This window comes from Diceros bicornis, chromosome 25 (genome assembly GCF_020826845.1).
Source record: "Diceros bicornis minor isolate mBicDic1 chromosome 25, mDicBic1.mat.cur, whole genome shotgun sequence".
NCBI lineage: Eukaryota > Metazoa > Chordata > Mammalia > Perissodactyla > Rhinocerotidae > Diceros > Diceros bicornis.
This window is the reverse complement of record NC_080764.1, coordinates 47,476,499-47,504,044: the sequence shown is the minus strand read 5'-3', so window position 1 is coordinate 47,504,044 and position 27,546 is coordinate 47,476,499. Positions and strand designations below refer to the sequence as shown.

The 27,546-nt window shown below is 37.8% G+C and overlaps 1 protein-coding gene across 6 annotated transcripts in view; it reads left to right on the top strand.

Moving 5' to 3' along the window:
• Positions 1-27,546, top strand: part of LOC131421879 (centromere-associated protein E-like) — a 79,474-nt gene that overhangs the window by 35,604 nt on the left and 16,324 nt on the right. For 3 of the 6 annotated variants that reach the window (XM_058568787.1, XM_058568786.1, XM_058568790.1), the window contains 20 exons: positions 1,562-1,762; positions 3,414-3,572; positions 5,117-5,407; positions 5,527-5,685; positions 6,388-6,657; positions 8,177-8,464; positions 8,945-9,232; positions 9,432-9,584; positions 9,761-10,048; positions 10,640-10,798; positions 10,976-11,257; positions 11,919-12,077; positions 12,979-13,269; positions 13,895-14,053; positions 15,695-15,802; positions 18,935-19,153; positions 21,035-21,232; positions 21,942-22,145; positions 24,022-24,240; positions 27,340-27,525. In XM_058568787.1, the coding sequence (XP_058424770.1) occupies positions 1,562-1,762; positions 3,414-3,572; positions 5,117-5,407; positions 5,527-5,685; positions 6,388-6,657; positions 8,177-8,464; positions 8,945-9,232; positions 9,432-9,584; positions 9,761-10,048; positions 10,640-10,798; positions 10,976-11,257; positions 11,919-12,077; positions 12,979-13,269; positions 13,895-14,053; positions 15,695-15,802; positions 18,935-19,153; positions 21,035-21,232; positions 21,942-22,145; positions 24,022-24,240; positions 27,340-27,525 (4,281 nt within the window). Of the gene's footprint in view, positions 1-1,561; positions 1,763-3,413; positions 3,573-5,116; positions 5,408-5,526; positions 5,686-6,387; positions 6,658-8,176; positions 8,465-8,944; positions 9,233-9,431; positions 9,585-9,760; positions 10,049-10,639; positions 10,799-10,975; positions 11,258-11,918; positions 12,078-12,978; positions 13,270-13,894; positions 14,054-14,231; positions 14,523-15,694; positions 15,803-18,934; positions 19,154-21,034; positions 21,233-21,941; positions 22,146-24,021; positions 24,241-27,339; positions 27,526-27,546 lie in introns of all 6 variants that reach the window. The other 3 variants (XM_058568791.1, XM_058568788.1, XM_058568789.1) reach the window with 3 other exon arrangements.

Genomic DNA, 27,546 nt, shown 5'->3' with positions numbered 1-27,546 from the left:
TTGTGGATAAAGGAGTGTGTCTGGGCATTTCCAGAGGCCCCTGTGGTTTTCGGAGCACCAGAGGGCTGCATTAGTAGGTCTCTCATCTCCTCTTGGAGTGCCCGTTTTCAGTCCTGCTTGATGTGTCTTTCTCTGGAAGTGAGTTTCTCTAGTGTATCTCAACAGAAACTTTAAACTTTGTGATTAGTTGTCTTATTCTCATATAAAGGACACAATTTTTTTCGTTATTTAATAATTAGAGCTATTAGATTTGCTCATAACCATGGTAGCTGAAATACTTTCTAGGCTGCGTTGAGTTTTGAACTTTGTCTCACTCTGCTTTGTTTTTGTACATATTCCCATATTTAAGAGTAAAGATGCAAGATTCTGCATTATAGTATCTGACAGGCTAGTCCCAAAGACTGTGTGTTCCCCGCCTTAATTTCTCATGTAGTTAGTGGTTAGCTCTGTGCTCACCATTGTCAGAAGCTCGTGCCTGTTGCCAGCAGTAAGGGGGTAGGTAAGTAAAATATGGTTTGTCCATAGCCACTCTAGAAAATCGAGCAGCTACTAAAAATTATAATTTGAAGATTATGTAACAGCATGGGAAAATGCATATCATCTAATCTAAGTGGAAAAGTAAAGCTAAAAAGGATCTTATATGTATGCAAATTAATCATAATTGCAATGTTAAAAAAAAATTTCAATGGACAAAACTCTGAAATATTCCAGAATTCTAATAGTGGTTATGTAAAGTTGGTGTCATTGGATGACTTTTTTAATTCTTCTTTTTTTTCCTAATGTAAATATAGATTATTATAAAAACTTTTTCAAACATCTGTGGCTAACATGGAGCTGAGAGTTTTTACTGGGCTAGTATAGAATTATATGCTGATACCCTAATTTCATATCCACACTTGTAACGTCAGTCTTTGTCTCCTTTTACCAAGGAGTCCATGTATTAGGTTCCCTTTGGTTAAAACTTATTTATGGATAAATGAATTTATATAACATGCTTTTCTTAAGCAGTATATGAAAAGTATGTATTAAGAAAAGATGATTATGCTACTATAATATGAAATATGTTTCTAAGAAAACTCTTTTGCGCTCTTCTATGTAATAAAACTCTGAAAATAAAGTAGGGAGTAGGGCATAGGTTATGATTTCCAGCTTTTGAAGGAAAGAAATAAAGAGGGAGAGTTTAAGGTGGCTCACTCCTTCACAAAGTCGCGTCAACCCATCTGACGTGAAGGTGAGTGTGGGTCGTCTGTAGCTGTCCAGGTAGCTCTTCTCAGTGCACAGGCATAAGAGCACAAACTCCGGAGCCAGAGCACTGGGCTCACAACGTGACTCTACGTCTCTGAGTGACCATGGGCAAGTGACCTGTCCTCTCTGGGATTCAGTGTCTTCACCTGTCAAATGGAGATGATAATAGTAGCTACCTCATAAGGTTATAGTGAAGATTAAATGTGTCAGCATCTGAAAATAGGGTCTGGTACATAATAAGTAATGTGTGTTGGCTATTTTTATTATTATTAAAACTGTTACTAAGAAATTCTTCTCCAATGTATTTATATTTTAGATGGTGGGCATAGATAAAAAACATAATTTGAAAGCCAAAAAAACCCAAGTCTTGACTGCAGATGTTGATAATGAGCTAGTTGAACAACAGAGAAAGATATTTTCTTTAATACAGGAGAAAAAAGAACTGCGACAAATGTTAGAGCGCGTTACCGTGGAAAAGGAGCAACTGAAGACTGACCTGAGGGAGAGTATTGACATGGTGGGTTCAGCACTGTGTACTTGGCAATGTGTTTTTGTCTTTGTGTGTTTCAGGTTTTTATAACTTTATTGAGGTATCATTTACATGCAATAAATGTATCTGAAGCAAATGTCCATCCAGTCTCAGGACTTTTGACAAATATGGCTACTTGTGTACTCTCCACCCCAGTCAAGATACAGAACACTTCCACCCCCAACAAATTCCCTCACACCTCCACCCCGTGAATCCTCATCTCACCCTCTGCCCCCCAGAGTCACTGTCCTGATGTTTTTCCACCTCAAATCACTTTGTCTCTTGCAGAACTTCACACAAATAGAACCACACAGCATGTGCTCTTCTGTGTCTCACTTCTTTCTACACTTCTTTTTATTGCTGGGTACTATTCCATTGTATGAATAGGCCACAGTTTGTGTAGCCTTTCTCCTATTGATGGAAATTTGAGTTATGTCCACTATTAGCTATTTTGAATAAATCTTCTGTAAACATTCTTATACAAATCTTTTTATGAACGTATGTTTTTTATTTCTCTAGGGTAAGTATCTAAATGGAATAGCTGGGTCATAGGGAGGTGTGTATATAACTTCATGAGAATTTACTAGACTCATTTCCAAAGTAGTTGTACCATTTTAATTCTCATCAGCAAATTAAGAGAATTCTGATGGCTCCACATCCTCACCAACGCTTCATATTATTGGCGTTTTTAATTTTAGCCATTGTTTAACCTCATTGTTTTAATTTGCCTTTCCCTAATGACTAAAGATATTGAGCATCTTTTCATGTGCTTATTGTGTATCTTTCTATAAACTGTCTGTTCTCTCAGTGATGTGTGATATAGATTTCAGTGTACAGGTCTTGTACATATTTTGTTAATTTGTTCCAAAATGTTTCTCTTTTATTTATGCTGTTGTAATTTTTTTTAATTTGATGTTTAATTGTCGTTAATGTTTGTCAGTATTTTCAAACCTACTTTAGTTTTTGTTTCTGTATTTAGGGGCAGTATAGTGTGTAATAGGTTGAAATTAATATTTTGAGAAGTTTGCTGTGGATCACAGTAGAACTGACCTTTTGTGTAATTTTTCATGTTTCTTGGGATTGCCTGTTTGGTCAAAAGAGCTGAATATAAATAAGAATACAGACAAAAGTCATATTCTCTCCTCAGTCTCTGGCTTGTAATGTTTTTTGGTCTTGATACTTGAGAATGTCACTGTTTAAGCATAATAACTAAGATTAGCTCAAGTCCTGCTAGCAAAGGACAGCTGCCGTTTTGAGCTTGCTCGGAATCAATGCCCAGAACCAAAGCCGCCCCAGCGTATGAAAAGCCCGTAACTGTAGTCTCACCGTCAGTCGATGAAAGCATAGAGACTGTCTCTTTTGGCTCAGGGGTAGAAAACGAGCAAACTTCTCGTGATAGAATGCTAGATCCAGTTCTAATTCTCATGATAGGAATGTAAGTTGAGCAATAAAGAAACAGCATAAGATTCTTGGCATTTACATGATTAAAATAAAGACTCACTTTCTTTTTAAATTAGTCTTTTCCAATATAGTTTGCCACGATTTCTCCATTTTCAAGCTGAGGTAAATGCTGATTTCTACCTAATTTCTTAAATGTAAGCTAGTGTTTATTTTAGTCTCAATGATTTGAACATTCTAGACCATTGAAAACCAGGAAGAGTTAAGAATTCTTCGAGGTGAACTTAAAAAGCAACAAGAGATAGTTGCACAAGAAAAGAACCATACCATAAAGAAAGAGGAAGAGCTTTACAGGACCTGTGAGAAACTGGCAGAGGCTGAAGAAAAGCTAAAGGAAAAGGTGAATTTTTAAAGTTACCTTCCTGGCCATATTTCCTGACTAAACTTTTTGTTTTTGATAATAAATGTTGATTCCAGTAGACCTAAATTCCGGAAATAGCACATGCCTCCCAGATGGACAAGTGTCAGCGCTAATGTTTTGGACAGTTTCAGCTCACATGAAGATGTTAACTAACGTCCTTTGCGAGGATTGTATTATCCTGGAGTCTTTAGATGAGAGAGGTCCTTGGTTCATCTGAACTACTCATGATATATTCGCTCATCAGATATTTATTGAGCACTGTTGTGGGCCAGGCACTGTTCTGGGTGCTTAAGATCCATTAGTCGATAAAACAAAGCTCCTGCCCTGAGAGAGCTGTATTAGTCATTCTCCAAAATGTAAGATTTAGCACTACTACCATCTCTTAGATATTTGCAATTTCCTGAATAATTTCTTTTATAGAAGTAAGGTGCTGTTGTAATATATTTGTCTAAGAGCTAAGACTCTTGTAACAATTGTACTACCCTAGTAATTCTAAAATGCACCCACTGAGCTCTTTCTGTTTATTCTAAGAACAGTGCCACGTGCATTATAAATAATATATTGTTGTTTCCATTGTGCTTCTGTGGAGTGTTTTTTTCTCAATATGTGTTCTCTTAATTCTTATTCCTTTCACTATAACCTAATTGAGTTTACTAAAACCTCCTGTTTCATATTCCTGCTAAAGAGGTAAAATCAATAGCCTTATGTAAAAGTTAATGCCTCAGTGTTTGTGTGGGCCACCCCCTAAAGACCTTAATGGAAGTAAAAATAAATTATCCAAAAAATTTTTAAGAGATGAGGAATTACATTTTATTTGACAGCTACATCTGTGTATTTAGTCAGTCTCTTTTCTTTTTAAATTTTTCTCATTTTCACTTTGCCTCCTTGATTAACCTAGTGACACTATATTAGTTTCTTAGAACTTCTGTGTCAAATCACCATAAATTCGGTGGCTTAAAAACAGCTGAGATTTATTCTGTCACATTTCTGGATCCTCGAAGTCCAAAATCAAGGTGTTGGAGGACCATGTTCCCTCTGAAGTCTCTAGAGAAGAGTCCTTCCTGGCCTCTTGCTATCCTTGGCTCCCGGCTGTCCTCGGTATTCCTTGGCTTGTAGCTGTTCCACTCCCATCTCTGTCTCCAGCTTCACATGATCTTCTCTATGTCTCTGTGTGTCCTTTCCTGTCTCTTATAAGGACACTCTCATTGGATTTAGGGCCTACTCTAGTCCAGTTAGAATAGCCTCTCAATCCTTAACTAATTACATCTGCAAAAGACCCTGTTTCCAAATAAGGTCATATTTTGAGGTTCTGGGTAGACTTGAATTTTGGGTGGGACACTATTCAACCCAGTACAGACACTATGCCTAGAAAGTTACTTTACTTTTAATGCTACTTGTCTGTTTACATTGGGATAGTAGGCAGGGCTGTGATAATGATTCTTTCAGTTTAGCAAAGTGCATTTTACATAAGAATTTTAAGATAATATAGCAAAATTGTAGTAATAAAAACTATATTTCTTAAGAGTCAACAACTCCAAGAAAAACAGCAACAACTTCTTAGTGTACAAGAAGAGATGAATGGGATGCAGAAAAAGATGAATGAAATGGAGAATTTAAAGAATGAATTAAGGAACCAAGAACTAACAGTGGAACATATGGAAGTGGAGAGGCTAGAGTTGGCTCAGAAACTTCGTGAAAATTATGAGGACATAAAATCCATAACCAAAGAAAGAAACGATCTGCAGGAATTACAGGAGTCATTTGAAATAGAGAGAGAGAAACTTATAGAATACGTAAGAGAAATTGAAGTTATGGCAAGTCATACCCTTTTCTTCATCTATTAAATGTTTCTTTAAAACAGCCATTTGGGAATGGGGGTGGGGTTTAAGATGATGATGTTAAAATATTCCTTAAATTTCACATGCCAATAAAGGGTCTGGAAACAAAAGAAGAACTAAAAATTGCTCATATGCATCTAAAAGAACACCCAGAAGCTATTGACGAACTAAGAAGAAATGTTTCTGAGAAGACAGCTCAAATAATAAATATTCAGAAGGACCTAGAAAAATCCAATACTGAATTACAAGAAAAGGTTTGTCTTTTCTTCCTTTCCTTTTCCTTTGAAGGAAAGATAAGCAGTAAGTAGTTACTGAGGTATGGTTCATTCATTTATTGGATATTATTTGTTCACTGTCTACTGTGGCAGGCACAGTCCTAGGTTATAGAAGTAAAATGGCAACAAAGTGGACAAAACTTCGTTCTTTACCTCCTAGTAAAAAATCCTTCAATTCCAGTATGTTAAATGCAGAAATATGACATGCAAACTTACCTGGTACCACTAATGATCATGGGAAAGGGGAATCAATCTGTACACGTAAAAAAATTGAGATGTAGCATTGGAGCTCATCTGAGAATGGGAACCAGTCATTTATTGGGGTATAATCTGCTCAACTATGATTTTTTCTCCTGTAGCGTTTGGGAACTAGTATCGAAATGAAGCATGCAACTGACTGAATTAACAATTTGTTGGGAAATTGTAAGGATTAGTTCACTTTGGATATAAGCTGGAGGAAAAGAAAATTATGACAGAATATGACTAGCAGAAAAGTCATGAATAGCTTTAGTAGGAATTAAGGGAAAATGAATAAATAGGAGTTTGTAGTTGTAATTGTAGTAGGCCATGAGGGTTCAAGATCACTTTCATTGCTATGGAAAGTATCCTGATCTTTTCCCTTTAAAAACTTATGACAATACTCTCCAGATAATAACTTTGGTATTTTATGAATCTCACAAGATCCCAGGGCTTCCTAATGTGGAAGAAGTCAGTGATACTCAGGAAATGATGGATGAACTGGAGCTATTGAAAGAACAATCCAAACCCAAGGATTCAGCAAAACTGGCAAGCACAGAAATGGGAAGGCTCAGGTTGATTGAAAAACTTCAAGAAAGTCCTGAAGAAATAAAATCTCTAACTGAGGAAAGAGACAACCTTAAAATAATAAAAGAAGCGCTTCAAGTTGACTGTGAGCAGCTGAAAGAAGAAGTTAGAGAAACTTTGGCTAAAGTAAGTCATCCTTTCCTCCCATTTAATAAGAGTTTTATAAGAATCAAGTCTTTGGGAAAAGGGGCATTTGTGTTATAGTTATGTTACTACCAATTTTCTTTAAATGTCTCTTAATTATGAAGTGATTGGAAACAGAACAATTAAAAATTGCTCATAACTACTAAGAAACTATTGAAACGGAGAGAAAATGTTTCAGAGAAGATAGGTATTTTCTTTTTTTGTTGTTTGTTTGTTTTGGTGAGGAAGATTGGCCCTGAGCTAACATCTTTTGCCAATCTTTTCTCTTTTTGCTCAAGGAAGATTGTCGCTGGGCTAACATCTGTGTCAATCATTCTCTATTTTGTATGTGGAATGCCTACACAGCATGGCTTGATGAACCGTGTGTAGGTCCGCACCTGGGATCCGAACCCTGGGCCACTGAAGCGGAGCACGCAAACTTAACCACTATGCCACCAGGCTGGCCCCACTGTTTCCTTAAATATTCAAAATGATTTAGAAAAAACAATGCTAAATTATAGGAAAGGATAAAGCCAAATAAACTATTTTCAACTATTTTCTTTCCTTCTTTAAACCTATTCCTCCACATCTCAAACGGTACTACCTTCTTCCTCAATGCCTCAGTCAGAAATCTGGGAATCATCCCTACTATTATCCTTTCCTTCCTGCTCACTCTGTAATCCAGGACCAAACCTTGTTGATTTTAAGGTGTTTGTGTGAAATCCTTCGTCTTTGCTCTCCACGTTGCCAACACCCTAATCTGAGCCGCTATTCTTTTTTCCCTGGCTTTCTGCAGTCGCCTCCTAACTGGTCCCCCACATTCATTCTTATTCTTCTCTAATTCATTCTGCATTCTGAGCCCAAGTGATCTTTTCTCCTTAAAATCCTTTAATAGCTTATTGTTACTCTTGAAACAAAGATCAGAATCCCTCATATGGCCTGTGAGGCCCTAGACTCCAGCCTTGCTGGTTTCAGGCTTTGTTTCAGCTTCCTCTTCTCCTGCTCATCATGCTCCCACAGCTCCAGTCTATTGCCTTCCTGATCTCATCGCTTTCGTGTGTTCTGGTCTCCCTACCTGCAGTATTTCCATATCTGCCTTTACCTAACTCGTGCTCTCATCCTTCAGATCTCAATTGAAGCTTTCCACCCCCCAGGAAGCCCTTCCTAACCACTCACAGTGGGTTAGGTTTGCGCTAATACCCTGAGAGAACCCAGGACCTCTGTTTGGTGTGATTTGGCATGACATCTATCTTTCCCCCTAAAGTATAAGTCTCATAAAGAGAGAGATCAATAGTAATAGTCTCATTGCTATTTTATCTCCAACCTCTAATAGGATACTGATAACACAGTGAGCCCTCAGTAAATAAGTGTTAAATATCTGAATAATGGAAGAGTAGAAAGAGTGCTCTGTAAATGAGCCATCCTGACTTAATCGTTTTAGAAAGTATCCTGATTTCTTTTCCCCCAAAATAAAATAAAGTATCTTTGGATATCAATTGTATTGTTTTATGATTCTCTTAAGATCCAAGAGGCTCAAGACAAACAAGAACAGTCCTTCAATATGAAAGAAAAAGACAATGAGATTAAGAAAATACTGAGTGAGATGGAGCAGTTGAAGGAGAAACTCCAAGCCAAAGAGTTAGCGCCACTAAGAACAGATACGGAAAAGCTGAGATGTTCTGAGAGACCCCAAGACAGTCATGATGACGTGAGCTCTGTAGCTAAGGAGAGAGACAGCCAACAGCTGCTGCAAGAATTTATTCAGTCTGAAAGCAACCAACTCAAAGAAAACAGAGAAATCATGGCTAAAGTAAGTTTCATCCTTTTCCGCATCTGTGTGGGTTTTTAAAATATTTTGTAAGCAAATATTTTTGTAAAAACTAAACCTTTGGAAAAAGGAGTTAAAGTGTAACAGTTATAGTGTTTCTATAAGTTTCTTACAATTTCCTCTAATAGTAAAGCACCTAGAAACTGAAGAGGAACTTAGACTTGCTGAAGCTTTCAGAAGGAATGAGAAACAACCAATGATGCATTGCAGAAGAAGGGAAGCTGGGGGGAAGGAACAGTGGGAGAAAACCCGAGGGAGGGACCAAACTGAATTACAAAGACTACTGTTGACATACTAAATTGTTTTGGAGAGCATCTTGGGTTTTTTTCCTTAAAAAAAAAAAAGTATGTATATGTGTGTGTGTGTGTGTGTGTATATATACACATATACATACACACATATACAAACACATATGTTTTATGTATGTGTATATTTTGGCTATTATTTTATCATTATTTTAAGGTCCACGAGTTTCATGAGAAACAGGAACAAGTTCTTTGCATCAAAGAAGTCAGTGAGACTCAGGAAAAAATGAGTGAACTGGAACAATTAAAGGAGCAACTCAAAGCCAAAGATTCATCACTACAAAGTATAGAAAGCGAGAGGCTCATGTTGACTGAGAGACATCGGGAAAGTCAAGAAGAAATAAAAATTATAATTAAGGAAAGAGATGAACTGAAAAGGGCACAAGAGGCCCTTCAAATGGAGAGAGGCCAACTCAAAGAAAACATTAAAGAAATTGTAGCTGAAGTAAGTTTCCCTCTTCCGATGTCTTTTGGATACAAAAATAGTGTTAAGATGATGACGATGATGTTCACTGTTAAGTTTTATTTATTTTCCTCCAATCATAAAGGGATGGAAAATCAAAGCCATCTTACTCTGTACCTTTCTACGTACTGTTTGAATTGTATTACTCTGAATGTATTATTTTTCTTTCTCTAAAATAAAGGACCTGGACAAACAAGAGGAACTAAAAACTACTTATATTCTTCCAAAGGAGTACCAAGAAACTATTAGTACAAGGAATATTTCAGAGAAGACAGATCAAGGAGCAGGTATTCAGAGAGATTTAGAAAATTCAGAAGCTGAATTACAGGAAAAGGTAGGTCTTGTTTTGTGGAAAATGACATCTGATTGTTGTGTTCCTCAGATCCTGCTGAAAGAAAACAGTACATACAGTAAACTAAAATGTAAAGGTGATTACCTTAATATAGAAACAATTTTCTTTTTCCTAAAAAACCTCTGCGTAGGGCCTAACTTGTTCTATGATTTTCTCAGATTCAAGAACTTCAGGAGAAAGAACATCAGCTTCCTAAGATGAAAGCTGTCAGTGAGACTCAGGCACAAATGTGTGAAATGGAATACTTGAAGAAGCGATTTGAGGCCCAGAAGTCAACTCTGGAAAATATAGAAATGGAGAACGTAAGGTTAACTCAGAGACTCCAAGAAAACCTTGAAGAAATGAGATGTGTTACAAAAGAAAGAGATGACCTTAGGAGTGTGGAGGAGACTCTCAAAGTAGAGAGAGACCAGCTCAAGGAAAACCTCAGAGAAACCATAACCAGAGTGAGTTACCATCTTTCCCCATCTAGTAAATAGGACGTTGTGTCCTACAAGAACCATGGGCAGTAGGGTTGGTGGGAGTGTAAAATTCATCCAACCTTCAGGAAGGTTGGAGGGGCATATTTGGTAATATCTTGCAGATATTTCCATAAGTTTATTCATGGACCCAAAAAGTCCAGTTGTAGCTATTTATCCTGCACACATTAGCACAGTTGTGCAAAGATGTTTGTAGAAGGATATTCATTGCGGCAAGTTGCAATAAGAAAATAAAGCCAACAAAAAAAATAGGAAAAATTCTAACTGCCCATTAGTAGCGGCCTGATTAAATAGTGCAGCACATTCACAGTGTAGAATCCTAGGCACAGATAAAGGGGAAGGGGAGCACGGTGCTGATTTGGAAGCATCCTGTTAGGGATGAAGGTAAGTTGCAAAGTGGTATATCTAGCATGTATTGACATCTAAAAGTAACTTAGAGGATGAGGACTGGGAGGCATAAGGAGGGAGGAGAATTTTTACTTCTTACTCTGTACCTTTCTACGTACTGTTTGAATTGTATTACTCTGAATGTATTATTTTTTTTTCTCTAAAATAAAGGACCTGGACAAACAAGAGGAACTAAGAATTGCTCACATGCATCTGAAAGAGCATGAAGAAACTATTGATAAACTCAGAGAAGTTGTTTCAGAGAAGACAGATGAAATGTCAAATATGCAAATACAGTTAGAAAAGGCAAATACTGCCTTAAAAGCACAGGTATTTTTTTTTAATTGTTATCTGAGTGAGAGTTTGAATCAGACTTTTGTGTAACGAAACAGGATATGAATTAGCCTAAAATTGAAGACAAGTAAAGATTTGCCTACTTAATTTAGAAACTGTTATTTAGCTTTTTATCAATATCTGTATCATAATTTATTGTATGATTATCTCAAGATCCAAGAACTTCAAGAGAAGGAACATCAACTTCTTAAGGCAAAAAATGATCTCAGGGAAAATACACATCAAACAGAGCAATTCAGGAAGCAATTAGAGGCCCAGAATTCAACCCTGGAAAGTATAGAAGCAGAGAAGTTCAGGTTGACTCAGAAACATCTTGAAAACCTTGAAGAAATAAAACTTGTTACTAAGGAAAGAGATGGTCTCAGAAGAGTGGAGGAAACCCTCAAAATGGAGCGAGACCAGCTCAGGGAAAGGCTGAGAGAGATGGAAGCTAAAGTAAGTTACACTCATTCCCCTCCCTAGTGAGGAGACGTGAGGTTTTCTGACAGCAGTGAGCCTTCTTTGACATGAGTGGTACTGTTGGTGTGCGTGAACTGATATAACCTTTTAGGCATGTTATATGGTATTGTTCTTGAAAATTTTAAATTCTGTAACCAGTATTTTCTTTATAGACTTTATCCTAGATGTACACTTAATCAATTAAGATAAGTATATATATATGTATGTACACACATAACAAATACACATACCATAGGGTTGTTCATTGTAGCAATTTGTAATAAAAAATGGGAAATAATCTAAATGTCCATCAGAAGGAAACTGGGTAAACACAAGCAATATGTCAGAATACTATGCAGCACATAATAAAAAAATGGAATAGATTTGAATGTCCTAATATGGAAGCTCAAAATAACCCTCAGGGGGAAAAGCAAGCTGTAGAATAGTGCGTGTGTAATGTGTTTGCCTCTGGGAAGTCGGAGTTGGTTGTGGGGAGGTGGGGGCAGGGAGGAAAAGCTTATGACTTTCTAACAACAAAGGTGTAGAGTAAGAAGTAATAGTTTTATTATTTTTACTAAGAAAATACATCATTTTCATTAAAAAAATACCAGTTAACATTAAGATATGTCACTGTTCTTAAAATTCTCTAATGATAAAGAATCTGGACAAACAAGAGGAACTAAGAATTGCTCACATGCATCTGAAAGAGCACCAGGAAATTATTGATCAACTCAGAGGGATTGTTTCTGAGAAGACAGATGAAATGTCAAATATGCAAGTGGATTTAGAAAATTCAAACACTAAATTACAAGCAAAGGTATTGGGGGAAGGGAGGCTTATTTGATTCGATATTTGACTTATTTGTGCCTAAAATCCTTTGGGGATGTAAAATAGTTTAGCCACATTGGATAGCAGCCTGGCCATGTTTACTAACACTGAACGTATACCTGCCTGTGGCCCAGCATATGTGAGTATGTAGCTAAGAGAAAAGAATGCATACGTCAGCATAAAGATATGTACATGAATGTTCATAGCAGCTCTAATCATGATAGTGAAAAACTGAAAACAACTCAAATGCCTATCAACAGGAGAATGGATACATACATTGTGATTTGTAAGTTCACAAACAGGCAAACTCATCTAGCATGATCAAGGTCAAAATAGTGGTTGGCTCCAGTAAGGGGGCACACAGGAACCTTGTGGGGTGCTGGAAATGTTCTGTATTTTAATCTGGGTTGTAATTACATAGATGTATACATATGTCAAGAATCATTGAGCTATACACTTAAGATTAGCATGCTTATGTATATTATACCTCAAAAGAAGATAAATTCTGGGGCCGGCCCGGTGGCGTTGCTGTTAAGTGCGCGCGCTCTGCTGCAGCAGCCCGGGGTTCGGATCCCAGGCGTGCACCGATGCACTGCCTGTCAAGCCATGCTGTGATGGTGTCCCATATAAAGTGGAGGAAGATGGGCACGGATGTTAGCCCAGGGCCAGTCCTCCTCAGCAAAAAGAGGAGGACTGGCAGATGTTAGCTCAAGGCTGATCTTCCTCACAAAAAAAAAAAAGAAAAAGAAAAAGAAAATAAATTCTGTGTGGAATTATGCAGATTGTTAATGAGTGACGTGGGAAGCCTATTGTCTTAATCAGTTTAGAAACTATTCTTTATCTTTCCCTTAAAAACCATCTGTATCCTAACACGTTATTTTATGATTAAGATCCAAGAACTTAAAGCAAATGAACATCAACTTTTTAAGTTAAAAGAAGATGTCAGTGAGACACAGAAAAACATGTCTGAAATAGAGCGATTGAAGAAACAATTCAAGGCCCAAAGTTTAACTCTGGATAAGATAGAAATGGAGAACTTAAATTTGGCTCAGAAACTTCATGAAAACCGTGAAGAAATGAAATCTGTAATGAAAGAAAGAGATAATCTAAGAAGAGTAGAAGAGATTCTCAAACTGGAGAGAGACCAACTCAAGGCAACCTTACAAGAAACCATAGCTAGAGTGAGTTGTGCTCTTTCTTCCTATCCAGTAAACATGTTAATACAAGAAGCTTCCTTCTCTTTTAAATAAATGGTACTGTTGGTGAAAATGTAAACATTGTAACCTTTTAGGGACACAGTTTGACAATATCTTATTAAAAATTTATCAGCATATACATTTGTTACAGCAATTCCACGTTTAGGAATTTATCCTACCAATATATTCACACATTTGGGCAGAAATACTGCAGCATTCTCTGCACCATTGTTTGTGGTGAACAAACTCAAGGAGCAATCCAAGCGTCTGCCATAAGGCGCTGGCTAAGTGGGGTTTGTGTGTATAGTGGAATACTAAGCATTAGAATGGGACACTTTTTATGTGACATTGATCCAGAAAGGTGTCCAAGTGGTCTGAAAGGAGAAGAGCAAGTGGCCCAGTTCAACAGGGAACAGGACTAGGAAGGGTGAGGCGAGAGACAGGAACTTTTACTTTTTATCCTTCTGTACTGTTCTGATTTGGGGTGGTGTGGTGGTGGCTTTTAACTATGAACATGCATTTTTTAAGACTTTGTTTAACTAGTTCATCATTAAGAAAAGGTAATGTGTCTTTATATTATCATATTTCTCAATTTCTTTTAATAATAAAGGATCTGGAAACACAACAAGAACTAAAAATTGCTCGTATGCATTTGAAAGAACACCAAGAAACTATTGATAAATTCAGAGAAAGAGTTTCAGAAAAGACAAGTCAAATTTCAAATATTCAAAATGATTTAAATAAATCTAAAGATGAATTACAGAAAAAGGTATGTGTTGTTTTGTTCTTTTGGGAGTAATTGTGTCCAAAATTATTTGTGGAATGAGAAAGGAGATAGAAATAGATATGTGGACATAGATATGTGCTTGTATGTAACAAATAGACACTGTTTTCCTTCCTTGAAGGAATTCTGTTTGCATTCTAACTTGTTTTATAATTATCTCAAGATTCAAGAACTTCAGAAAAAAGAGCTTCAACTTCTTAAAATGAAAGAAGATGTCAGTAAAACTCATAAAAAAATGAATGAAATGGAACAATTGAAGAAGCAGTTTGAGGCCCAAAATTTATCTATGCAAAGTGTGGAAATGGATAACTTACACTTGACTAAGAAACTTCATGAAAGCCTTGAAGAAATAAGAATTGCAGCTAAAGAGAGAGATGAGCTAAGGAGGATAAAAGAGTCTCTCAAAATGGAAAGAGACCAATTCAGAGAAAACTTAAGAGAAATGATAGCTAGAGTGAGTTCAGAATCTACCCCTATCTAGTAACTATTTATAAGAATGAGACTTTTTTGAAAAGGGTAACAATGTTTTTACTTTTTTTCTGGAAATTTCTACAAACAGTGAAGGATAATGGGAAAACTATTACTATAATTTTTCACACCAATAGGCAGTACAGTTTTAAAAGAAGCCAAAATGTTTTTCAGAAAATGCCATTTTAATCCTTTATTTTTAAGAAAAAGATTAGTAAATAAAGCACATTATTTTCTTTAATGAAATTTCTAAAAGAGTTTTTAAACCAAGAAGTAGCATTATTCTCAGTGGAGACATATTTGAAGGATTAGATTTACAAAAGATTAAATGCCCCATCTATCTCTACATGTAGATTTAGACATGGGCTCTTGTTGGTGAGGTTAGAAGGAAAAAAGACAAGATGAATATACAAAAGGAAATTGTTCTAGTATGACTATTAACAGATATTCAGAATCATATATCTTAAAAACTGCCTGATTGAATCCTCTAAAAAGTAATGTAAAATTCAGACCAATAAGAAATTTTATGAAATCTATAAAAATCTTTTTCATTCTCATATTTCAATATTGAAGAAAGAATAAAGTGGAAAACAGTATCATCTGCAGTCTCAGTAGAAACATCAGACACTTGGGAATCATCTTTATGTGGACCCTGACTAAATTTACAGAAATTTAATTCTTTCAACAAATATTCATTGAGCAGTTAGTCATTCTTCTAGGTACTGCAGTGTGCAAGATAAACAAATGAGAGAAAATGTTTTGTTTTGTACTTTTAATCAGAAATACAGAATGTAAGTGGGGTATGAATTTTCTGGTCCCAGGTGCTGGAAAGAATATATGAATAGGGCTTAGAGCACCGTAGATAGTACAGATGGTTGTGCTAGTGTATTTAGTTGGCAGCAATGATTCTAATGCAGAGATTTGGAAGAGTAGGAACCAGAAATAAATCTAAAACCTAATTTGCAACTGTGAAGGTTACGGGAACAGATTCTATCTCCAAAACATTAGTGGTTTTCCCACTTTTTTTGTGTTACAAGTGTAATATTTAATTCCATCATTGAAACTTGATGTAAAAGGTGTAATTGAAAAAGTGTATGATTAGACATTACATGTGAATGTAGTAATAGCTGAAGCCTTGTTTATTTATTTGTATCCAAGCAGGACCAACAGAAACTGGAAGAGGTATTAAAATATGAAAAAATGTTTCTATGTGATGGAAAGGAGCACCTTACAGAAAGCCTGAGAGAAAAGTGCTTTAGGATAAAAGTAAGTGCCCCCTGTTAAAATTACAAATGAATATTTGCAGCCTTCCAAAGGCCTGTGGAATCACAGGAACCTCTGTGGAATGAATAGATAATGTTCAATATTCTTCTAAACTTTATAATCTAGTATGAGTATGTATGTGTGTGCGTATTTACGTATATACACAAATAAAACAGTGGGGTTTGTGATTTTAAGGCCTCACTGGAAAGGTGAAATTTGAGCAAATACCTAAAAGAGGTCAAGGGTCGAGCCAGGCAGGTGTGTGGTGGAGAGCAGCACAGGCAGGGAGAACAGGCAGGACAGAGCTCCTGAGGCAGAAGCTGCCTGGTGGGCTCCAGCAGCATCAACAAGGGGAAACGCTAACGAGGAACAAGGTCAGAGTTAATGGGTGGAAGCAGGCTGTGGGGCCTTAAAAGGACTTTGGGTTTTACCCTGAGCGAGATGGAGATCCACTGGAGAGTTTTGAGCATGACAGAGACGTGGTCTGACTTACAGTTGAAGGGATGGCTTGGGGCCGGCCCTCTGGCGTAATGGTTAAGTGTGCGCGCTCCACTACTGGCTGCCCGGGTTCGGATCCCGGGCGCGCACCGACGCACCACTTCTCTGACCATGCTGAGGCCACGTCCCACATACAGCAACTAGAAGGATGTGCAACTATGACATACAATTATCTATTGGGGCTTTGGGGAAAAAAAGGAGGAGGAATGGCAATAGATGTTAGCGCAGACCCGATCTTCCTCAGCAAAAAGAGGAAGATTAGCATGGATGTTAGCTCAGGGCTGATCTTCCTCACAAAAAAAAAAGAGATGGCTCTGATGGTTGTATTGAGAATAGAGTGAAAGCAGGAAGACTATTGGAAAGACTAATGTCCAAATCACGCAAAGATGGTGGTGGCTCGGCCCAGAGCTGCAGCAGTGGAAGCAGTGAGAAGTGTGTGGATTCTGAACATGTAGTGAGGGTAAAGTGAACAGGATTTACTCTCAACCCTATTAGAACACAAACTCCCTAAAGACTTTTTTGTGTTTTTTATGGCTATATCACTTAGCACGGTCCTACAGAAGTCAGCATTTAATATGTATTTACTAAAAGTACAAACGAATGATGAGACAATGCTGCTCCATACCATAATGTGACTCCTCCTAAGACCAAAAGCAGGAATCCCCTCTCCAACATCCCAGATTAACGAACATCTATCTAGCTTTTCCTTAAATTATTAAAAAAAGAGCTCATTATTGTCAGAAGCCCCTTACTCTGTTGTTTAGCACCCTGAACTAAATGTGTTGTTTAGTGCCTGACTGAATGTAAAGTGTTCCTCCCTCTGTACTCTGGCCAGCGTGTCATCTGCCTGGCCTCTGGGCAGTTGAGCTTGTGGGCCCAGACTTAATGGGTGTCTGCCCCACGCCAGGCACTGGATGGGGTGCTTCACTTCGTGAGACAGGTTGTGTTCCTCCATTCATAACCAAGGAAACAGAGGCCTGGGGGAAGGTTAGTCATTGTCCAAGGTCACATAGCTGGTAAATTGGTGGAATCAGGATTTGAAACTGATATCGAACCTGAAGTGAGTTCACTCACCTGTGGCACAGAAGCCAATCTCTGACATCAGGTGTAGGGGAAGAAAGGAGGAATTTTATTGCTAAGCACCGAGCAAGGAGAATGGGCAGCTCACGCTGTAATACCGAACTCCCTGAAAAGCTACAAGCAAGGGTTTTTAAAGGGGAGATCAAAGGAGAGAAGGTGTGGTGGTCCTGACCACAGGTGTCAGGGGAAGCGACTGTGCAAGTGTCCAACTGTGCAAGGGTCCCAGCAGACGTTCTGGCCTCGAGTCGGTTGTTATCCTTATTCATTCCTTATCCGTGCCTGCGGACCAGGTGTCTTGGGTTCCACAAAACTGGCTTTCTGTGTCATCTCGGACCCTGTGAGTGATTATATGAGGGGCACTGTGGGCTTGCTGGTCGGTGCCTTCCCACCAGCCTGCATTTGGCCTTGCTGACAGGGACAGGGGATGGCGAGATAAGAGAATCCGCAGGTGGGTGTTCTTGGTTGTCTCCTCCCTGGTGGAGGGTGGATTCTGGCGCCAGGAAGCCAAGGAGTTGGGGTCTGGGAAGCTTCAGCTTCTTGATATTCTCTGGATGTCAGTTTCCCTGTAACAAAACTTCAAAGGACCCCTAACTAGCCAAAATGTTAGCATGAGGCCACCTGGGCTCTAACAATTTGTAACTTCTATTTGCCCTGTGAAGTTCAGGGATACAAAGGTTTAAAAAACTGATATTTACGTATGAATGTAGCTTAGAGAAGCAGGGAAAGGGGATGAGTGCTTTTGGTTTTAACCCCATGTTAAATGTAGGGGTTTAATGTAGGGGAACTGATATCAGGGCCAGCATCAAAACCAAGTCTAAGTTTAAAACTTGGGTATAGAAGCATTTTTACAAATATAATTTTATTTCCTTTAAACTGTAATGTCTGTATGTATTTCATAGATTATACAGATATGGATATTATCTAATATTTTACCTAATCCCCTAGAAAACTTTGTGGCAATTGTAGTCTTCATTTTGTGGTTGGGAGAATGGCTCGAGGATTTCCCCAGTCAGGAAGGGGCAGGGCTAGAGCCTGAGCTCTCACTCTGATAAAAGGTGAGAAAGCTCGGACTCTAGGCAGATACTAGAAGTGTGTGGAGAGGCTACACCAGGCTGGCATGTAACTTGTGTGATTCTAGTCACTTGTGTCTGCGAACTCACACCGCCTGCTGTCACCAGAAGCAGCATTCAGCCTGGAGCTACAGTACATACTAGATTGAATTCATGCAGATTTCTCTTCAGACTTTGTAAGTGCTCATTCAGATCATGGATGTTCAAAAGACTGAAAGAAAATGTATCATAATGATAACAACGGTTGTTGCTGGTTTTCTTTGTTATAGTTGTTTAAACTTTTTAAATTTCCACAATGATTATATATTATTTCTATAATCCAAAATCAACAACGTTTTCCTTTTGTTTTTTAAACACAAAAGTCTTAATTTATGTCTGCCCTACAGAAAGTGTTAAGCATAAGTTTTGTTACAATTCCAGGGCTAGGACTAGTTATTGTTAAAGTGGGGATGAATTATTAAATTGAATCAATTCTCATTTTCTTTAGGAGCTTCTGAAGAGATACTCAGAGATGGAGAGTCATTCTGAGTGCTTAAATGGACTCTCTCTTGACTTGGAGAGGGAAATTGAAACCCAAAGAGAGCTTTCAGTTAGAGTAAAAGCAAACCTCTCGCTTCCAGCTCCACAAACCAGACAGATTCAGAAACTTCTCACCACCAACCAGAGATGCTCCATGGAGTTCCACAGAGTCGTGAAGAAACTCCAGGTACCACCTTGTTTAGTAATATCTTCGTAAATATTGCTATAGATTTCAGTTACAAACTTCAGTGTATTTAGGTCCTGCTCTGGGAGTTGGCATATTTGCTATTTAGTGTCTTTACTACTGAATTAAAGATGACGTGGGTCTGAGAATAGTGTGTGCAGGATCCTCGGTGCATCTAGGACCTGCTCATTCAACAAACCTGAGCTCTGCCTGTGGCCCCGACACTGTCAGGTGCTGGGGAGACAGAGATGAGTAACATTCCAGCTCTCCTGGTCCAGTGGGTGAGGCAGACATGTGGACAGACAAGAGGTGCAGTGGTGGAAGCAGTGCAGGTGCACGACACACCAGAGGACAAGTTCCAGAAGACAAGACTGTACTGGAGGCTGGGCTCAAACAGTAAAGCTTAGAGTTCATTTTGCAGATGAGGAAGGAGCCATCGGACGGTTATTTTAAGTGGTGTCAGTAACACAATCAGATTACTGTTTTAGAGACTTCAGTACAGACAAAGAAGAAATGAGTCTGCAAGGGATGATAAGCGCGGTGTCAGAGAGAAGAGACAAGAGGCAATTGTCCAGATGAGATGTTATGTTCCTACCAGGGAAGGATTCATGGGGATGGAAAGGATGAAATAAATTTAGACTGAGTCCTGGGATTTGGGCTTAGCCAGGTTTGTGGATAGTGGTGCCATTAACTGATATAAAAAAAAACGGAAAAGGAGCAAGTCGGGTGAGACAGGAGGAGAGATCCGGTGTTTAGTTTGAGATGTTTTGAGATAGAAATACCCATAATGGAACATCCAGGAAGAGAAACCATGTAGGCATTTAGTTGTGAATCTGAGGTTTCTCGGGAGAAAAATCAGGACCACAGATAACGATGTGGGATCCATCAGCATTTGGTGATAGATAGTACAACAGGTGTGAGTGAGGCCACCCAGAAGTATAGTAGAGTGAAGATAAAAGAGAACTCTGGAAAAGATCAGTTCTCAAGAGGCAGTAGCAGAAAAGAGAGCTACACGTGGGTTCAAGGTTGGAAAAGTCAGAGAGACAGGAGAGAACCAAACAAAAGTGCCATCGCTCAAGTCAGTGGAGGAGAGTATGTCAAAGATGAAGTGGGCCGAGAATGGCAGATGCTTCCGGCAGTCAGAACATGGAATGAAGACATCCCCTGAATTGTTGATAATAGAGCTCACTGGTAACATTTGTCAGAGCAGTTTTAGCTGAGTGGTTAGGGAAGAGGCCAGATTATAAGAGGCTGAGGAATGGGGGAAGTTGAGGAAGTAAGGGGTGGGTATCTTCCCTACCTAGGTAGATTGCCCCTCAGGCTCTGATATTCTTCCAAAAATCCTGACAGTCAGATCTCAGAACTTATTCATGAGGTGCATAGAACATAGGGCATTCAAATGTCAGCATTAAGCCAGACATCTAAATACACTTGACAAGAAAATCGTCAGGCATGGACACCCATGTTGTACCCAATCGAGGGAGGCAGGAGAGGATGTTAAAATGAATCTCAGGTGTCTAGCTGGGAAAACTAGGTAATTGGTGATGTTATTAACCAAAAGAGGGCAATAGAAAAAGGTGGATTTATAGGAAACGGGATCATGTTACATTTTAAACGTATTGAATCTGAGGTAACTATAGGACATCCATGAGGTATGTCCAGTAGGAAGTCAGAAATAAGAAACCAGAGGTCTGGAAGTTACTGTCCCAAGACGCTGCGAGGAGAAAGTTGGGAATGGAGAGAGGCTCTTTCCTTCTTCCTCGCTAGTCAGAGGCTATAGATAAACGAGACATGCCATCCTACCTCTTAGTCTCAAGGGTTTAAAACTTCCTCTAAATGTGATAAAAGTTTCATTTCCCAATTTGTTTAATGTTTTCCTGCAAGTTTGTTTTAAGCCACGTTACAAAGATAAAAGAAGAACAACATGCATCCATCAGTAAATCTGAAATGATTTTTATTGATGAAGTGGAAAAGCAAAGTGAACTGCTAATTAAAATACAGCACCTTCAACAAGATTATGATGTACCATCTAGAGAATTAAGGGACCTCCAGTTGAGGCAGAAAATGGATCTACATATTGAGGTAAAATTTCCTTAAAATGGATTTAATTAGATTTTAAGGCTTTTTATCAAGTAGAGAGGTACCTTTTCATGTGCTTAGAGCCATTTGCATTTACGAAATTAAAAATAGGTTGCAGAAGGACAGCTGGGCAGATGTAAAGAGTGCCAAGTCAGACCAGCCTCCTCTCAGAACTCCCCAGACACAGAAACATAGACTTAACATCAGCAAGTGGGAATTTGTGGAAGCCCAGCATATTTTTCCAAATGCCTTCTAAAGCTACCTAGATCTGTGACTGGGAGTCAGAAACATTTTTATTGTAACAACTCAACACGGAATGTCCTGCTCTCACCCAGCAGTGTGAGGCCCATCCAGTTCCCAGGACGCATGGAAGGCCTGCTGTATGCACAGAAAATCTGCATCCAGAGGCACTTCATATATTGTGATTATTAGTCACAATTCATAGTTTTGAACAGGTTTTAATGCTAACAGGCAGAACTTATAGATGTGCCTCCGTCACATAGCCTATACTGCCAAAATTTTATTATTCAAATAAGTAGAGTTTTAAATTAGAATTATATTTCTAATATAATTAGAATAAATTAGAATTATATTTCAAAATATTAAGAATGAGAGTTCAGTAAGGTTATTTTCCCCTTTTTATGATATTTGTATGATATTTAGATAAAAACTTGCCTAATGTTAAGGAGATTCACTCTTATTTTTCACACAGGAAATTCTCAAAGATTTTTCAGAAAGTGACTTCCACAGCATAAAGACTGAATTTCAACAAGTACTATGTAATAGGAAAGAAATGACCCAGTTTTTGGAAGAGTGGTTGAATACTCATTTTGATATAGAAAAGCTTAAAAATGGCATCCAGAAAGAAAATGATAGGATTTGTCAAGTGAATAACTTTTATAATAAAAAAATAACTGTAAGTAGTAATTTTTTTGTGCTACCTTATTCTTTTTATTGTTTGCTTTAATTTTTGTACCTCATTCTTAAAAAGACTTAGAGCAACTTAATTTTAAGTATATTTTCTTTCATTTATTTTTATATACTTTATTTTATTTGAAAAAAATTGACTCTGTAAAACATGTCTTCCTCTAACACATTATGCTTCCTTAAGATAATTAAATATACTTGTAAAGAAGATAATAAAATCTTGGTGTATAATAATCCGTTTCCACTTGTAAAATCTTGAATCTTCTTGCCCTCTCCTCTGTCCTTACTTGCTTCTGTAGGAATTGAGCCTTTTCCCCAAGTAGCCTCAGGCAGGGTGAGATGTGAACCTGTTTCAGGACTATAGGCAGCAACTGTGGTAAAGCCATGGACGGGCCTGGCCCACTACCTAGTGAGGCCTCATGCTTCTCACCTTGGTGCTGTCACTATCATATGTGCTGATCCTTCAACTCTGAGGTTCAAAAATGTGGTTTGTGTCATTGTTCCCAAGGTGACCAGCCCTGGTGGACAGATTCATAAGAACCAACATTGCCCGAGATCAGTTTATTAATTTGTTTTACTTTCCACTGGTCAGAAGATTCATTCTGCTTTCTGAAGAAATCCCTGCCTCTTACACCTGGTAAAATTGGCAGGAACCAGAAAGTTGCTTGTTATATATGCAATTGGAGCAAAGGGAGCTAGATTAATATTGTAACTTGTAAGATTGGTTTTATATTTCACATGTTTGGGTAGTTCTTTCCTGACACTTTAATTTCGTCTGGAAACTATACTTAAATCACACTGAAATATAGATAACGTTTTAAAAAAATGTTTTCCTGTGGATAGTTAATCCCATTTGTAGAATACCCCAAGCTAGCAAAATCGTAAATGAGTTGTTTAAAAAAAAAAAAAACTAGTCCACAATCAGTGAAGAAAAACATAAAACCAGTGTTTGGATAAGATAATCTCCATATAATTCAGTGTTTTCCTTATAATATTGAGGGCCCAGCTGTGATTAGAATGTAGGGATTTGTGCTGTGTGGACCATCATGCATACGTGGCTTCTTCCAGCATCTGAGAGTAGGAATTGATGACTGTGTGTGGTGGGAGGTCGGTAGTCCAGAGCAAGGAGAGTCCAGGGTGCCAGCAAGAACACAGCTAATTAGGATCCACGTCTGATAGAACTGCCATAATGCCACAAAGAAAGATATAGGTAAGACCGAGAAGGCATTCATGATGAGAGCAAAAAGTACATCCCGTAGGGATAGGAAGTAAAAGATGATAGGAACAATTTCAGAGTGAGTTAGCCTTTGATGTAAAAGAGGGTATTGATTGACAGTTACTCCCTGTACAGAAATACAGGATTTTCAGATTAGTTACCAAAAGTTAGTGAATTCTTTTCCCTATAAACACTGAGGTTTGAAATGAAACAGGAAAGTAGATTGTTGTTAAGTTTACTGTGTATGCTGTGCTATTAGACGTCAGTTAATGTTTATATATAACATTATATGTGTCGTAACACATGTAATGACTTTAACCCGCACAATTCTTCAGATTCCTCTTCATATATCATACTGATCTAATAAAGTGAAGTTATCATCTTACAAATCAATGTGAATCCTCTCTAGTCCTTATTCTTTTTTTATTCTTTTTTTATTCTCATCATCAATATCCAACATCTGAACTGTCAGGAACTGATGCAAATCACCAAGAATGTTCACATTGTTTTAAAGTACTCTTCTAGAATGTTCTGAATAATGAATTTCAGCATATGCCTTGTCCTAGAATTCTAGTATTTTTCATACTGGTTTGTTTTTTTATATGTAATTCATTTTAGAAGCTATAATGGTGTCTTTACTATTCAATAGGGTATAATGAATGAATCAACAGAGTTTGAGGAAAAAAATGCGACCATAGCCAAAGAATGGGAACGTGACCTGAAATCAGTGAAAGAGGAGAATGAAAAACTGTTTAAAAACTATCAAACTTTGAAGATGTCTCAGACATCTGGTGCCCTTGTTAATCCTGCTACACAAGACGCTAAGAATCTTCATGTCACATCAAAAGCTACACAACTAACCACAGAGGTGTGAAATTTCTTATGTTTTTCAATTTGCAGCTTCATCACAGAGTTATGGATGCATCTTGTATAACATTTCAGAGCAAAATCACAGTATTGAATGTATTAAGAAACGTGCATGAGGGGCCAGCCTGGTGGTGTAGCGGTTAAGTGCGCGCACTCCGCTTCGGCGGCCCAGGGTTCTCAGGTTCGGATCCCGGACGTGCAGGAACACACTGCTTGTCAAGCCATGCTGTGGCGACGTCCCATATAAAGTAGAGGAAGATGGGCACAGATGTTAGCTCACAAAAAAAAAAAAAAACGTGCATGGTGGGCTTATTTTTTAAATATAGTTCTATTGTGGCTCTCACTCAACTAATTATAACTGTTATATAAGATCTTCACTTTGAATTATAAAACAGAAGTAACTCATAGCTTAATTTGATTAGCAGATACGTACACCACTTAAGGTGTTATTACCGTACATTATGTTTCCTAAGTCATGTGACTTTCTATTAAATTATAATCTGTGTCTATATACAGAACGAGCTTAGAGGGAAAGAGCAATTTAGCTTTTCTCTAATTATCATCAGTGTTTAATATTGGTTAATGTGATCAAAATAAAAATGGAAGAGGCTAAAAATGTAATATTCTTATGCAAATTAACCTGTAGCCAAGAATCAGTACGTTATTTGAATAATCCAGTTACTTTATTAAAACTACCCTTACTTGGGAATCTGTAAAGCAGACATGCTGTTTTATTTTGTTAGCGCACAGAATGTCTTAGTGGGGAACCCAAGAGTAAATTATAACTTACCATTTTACTAAAATATTTATGATAAAACATCAACAACTAGTTTAATAATTAATTACTAGTGGAAACTAGAAGATCACTAGTATACAGTTTATTGATTTGCTGACCACTACAGTCAGCTGTACAGGTAAAAACAGCAGAAATATGAATCCCATCTTCTAAAGCAATAAGGTAAAGAAGCAGAAGGAAATTCCATCTTCAATGACCCCAGGAAATACCCCATCAGATAATAAATTATATGCTATTAGTTTGATAATTAAGCCAAATTAGAGTAGCATAGAGTAGTTTGGTGGTGATGTAGAAATAGAGCAGTGGAACAGAGTAGAGAATTCGGCAGTACACCCAAATGAGTATGAGAATTTACTATACAATAGTGATAGCAGTCAACTCAGTGGGGATATGATGGTTTACTTAATGTTTGAATCAGGACAACCAGCTAGCCATCTTGGAAAAATAAGTCTAGACTCCTTCCTCATTCATTAAACAAAAATAAATTCCACATGGACCAAAAAGAAACAGACATTTTCCAGGAAGACTTGCGTGTTATATGTATGTGAATAATCTTAAAGATATGAACAAATTCAGGTATTTAAATTCAGGTATTTTTGTACTTAGAAAAAACTGGAAATAACCTAAATGTTCATTAGTAGGTGACAGGTTAACTAGTTTATAGTACCTCCGTGAAACAAGATGTATGTATCCATGAAAACAAAAGTGTGAGAGATCATGTGTTGATAATGAAAAGATCTGGAAAATATATTGTCAATTTAAAAAAAGTAGGGGGCAGGCCCCAATGGCCTAGTGATTAAGTTCGGTGCGCTCCACTTCAGCGGCCTGGGTTCGCGGTTTGGATCCTGGGCATGGACCTACGCCACTTGCCAGCCACGCTGTGGCAGCAACCCACATACAAAATAGAGGAAGGTTGGCACAGATGTTAGTTCAGGGCTAATCTTCCTCAGAAAAAAAAAAAAAGGCAGAACTATATATTTGTTGTTGTTATGTGCCGTCAAGTCAGCTCCTACTCCTGGCTACCCTTTGCATGAGTGATGTCCACAGTGTCTGTCCTCAGCAGCCCTACTCAGCTCCTGTAGACTCGTGCCTATGGCTTCCTTTATGGAGTCACTCCATCTCATATTTGGTCTTCCTCTTTTCCTGCTGGCTTCTACTTTCCCCAGCATTATTGCCTTTTCCAAAGAATCCTGCCTTTTCACGATGTGCCCAAAGTAGGGCAGCCTCAGTTTCATCATTTTTGCCTCTAGCAAGAGTTCAGACTTAATTTGCTCTAGGACCTGCTTGTTCATCTTTCTGGCAGCCCAGGGCATGCATAGAGCTCTGCTCCAACGCCAGATTTCAAGTAAATTTTTTTCCCGTCAGTCTTCTTCACTGTCCAGCTTTCACACTTGTACATAATAACTGGGAGTGCGAGGGTGTGGATAATCCTGGCCTTGGTCTCTAATGACCCTTCCTTACATTCGATCTCTCCTAATTCTTTCATTACTGCCCTTCTGAGTCTCAGTCTTCTCTTGCTTTCTTGACTACAGCCTCCATTTAAATTGATGACTGAATGAAGGTAAACAAAATCTTTAACAATTTCAATGTCTTCTTTGTCTACGTTAAAATTGTGTAGCGCTTCTGTAGTTATAATTTCTGTCTTCTTGATGTTCAAATGCAGTCCTGCTTTGGCACTTTCTTCTTTCGCACTATTGTGTGTGTACTTTCCTCTTACACGTATTGTGTGTATGACTTACTGTTTTTATAAACTGTATATTCATATATACTTAGATACATATAGAAAATTTCCACCGGGATACACTTGAAAGAGTTTAGTAGTCATTGCTACAGAGTCGGTGGGGCTTCTGAGGTGAGGGAACTTACTCTTCATTATATGCCTTTGAATTTTTCCATATACTTGTATTTTTCAAGCTAAAAACTAGGTAATAAAAAGAAGGCGAAAGATATGTTACATGTATTACTCTAAAGAGTCAATTAACAAATATACTTTCTGTAAGTAGTATTAATTTAAAATGTCAGTGCCTATTTAATATGCTTAGCACCATGCTAACTAGTAAATAAAATAAGCACTAAACCTTATGTAAAATTTGGGCATTTTTTTGTCCAAAAATCATCAGCTTGCTTCTAAGTGAAAAAAATAATACCTGTGTAAATTGAGTCCCATTTGGCTTCTCTTCTTTTCTGTCCTTTGTTAATGCAATCTGAAAAGTTAATACCCGTATATGATCATCTTTGTCTTAAACTTGTATACTGTGATTCTGTCTTCACGGCAGACCTTACATATGTGTGTGCTTTTAATAGACAATTCAAGAGCTGGAAACTGCACTCTGTGAAGCGAGAAAAAGTGCCATGCACAAGGAAGACAAGATTATAGAGATGCAGAGAGAACTAGAGGTGACTAATGACATCATAGCAAAACTTCAGTCGCAAGTTGATGAATCAAATAAATGCCTGGAAAAAACGAAAGAAATGATCCAAGTGCTTCAGGTAACAACAAACTGATTTTAT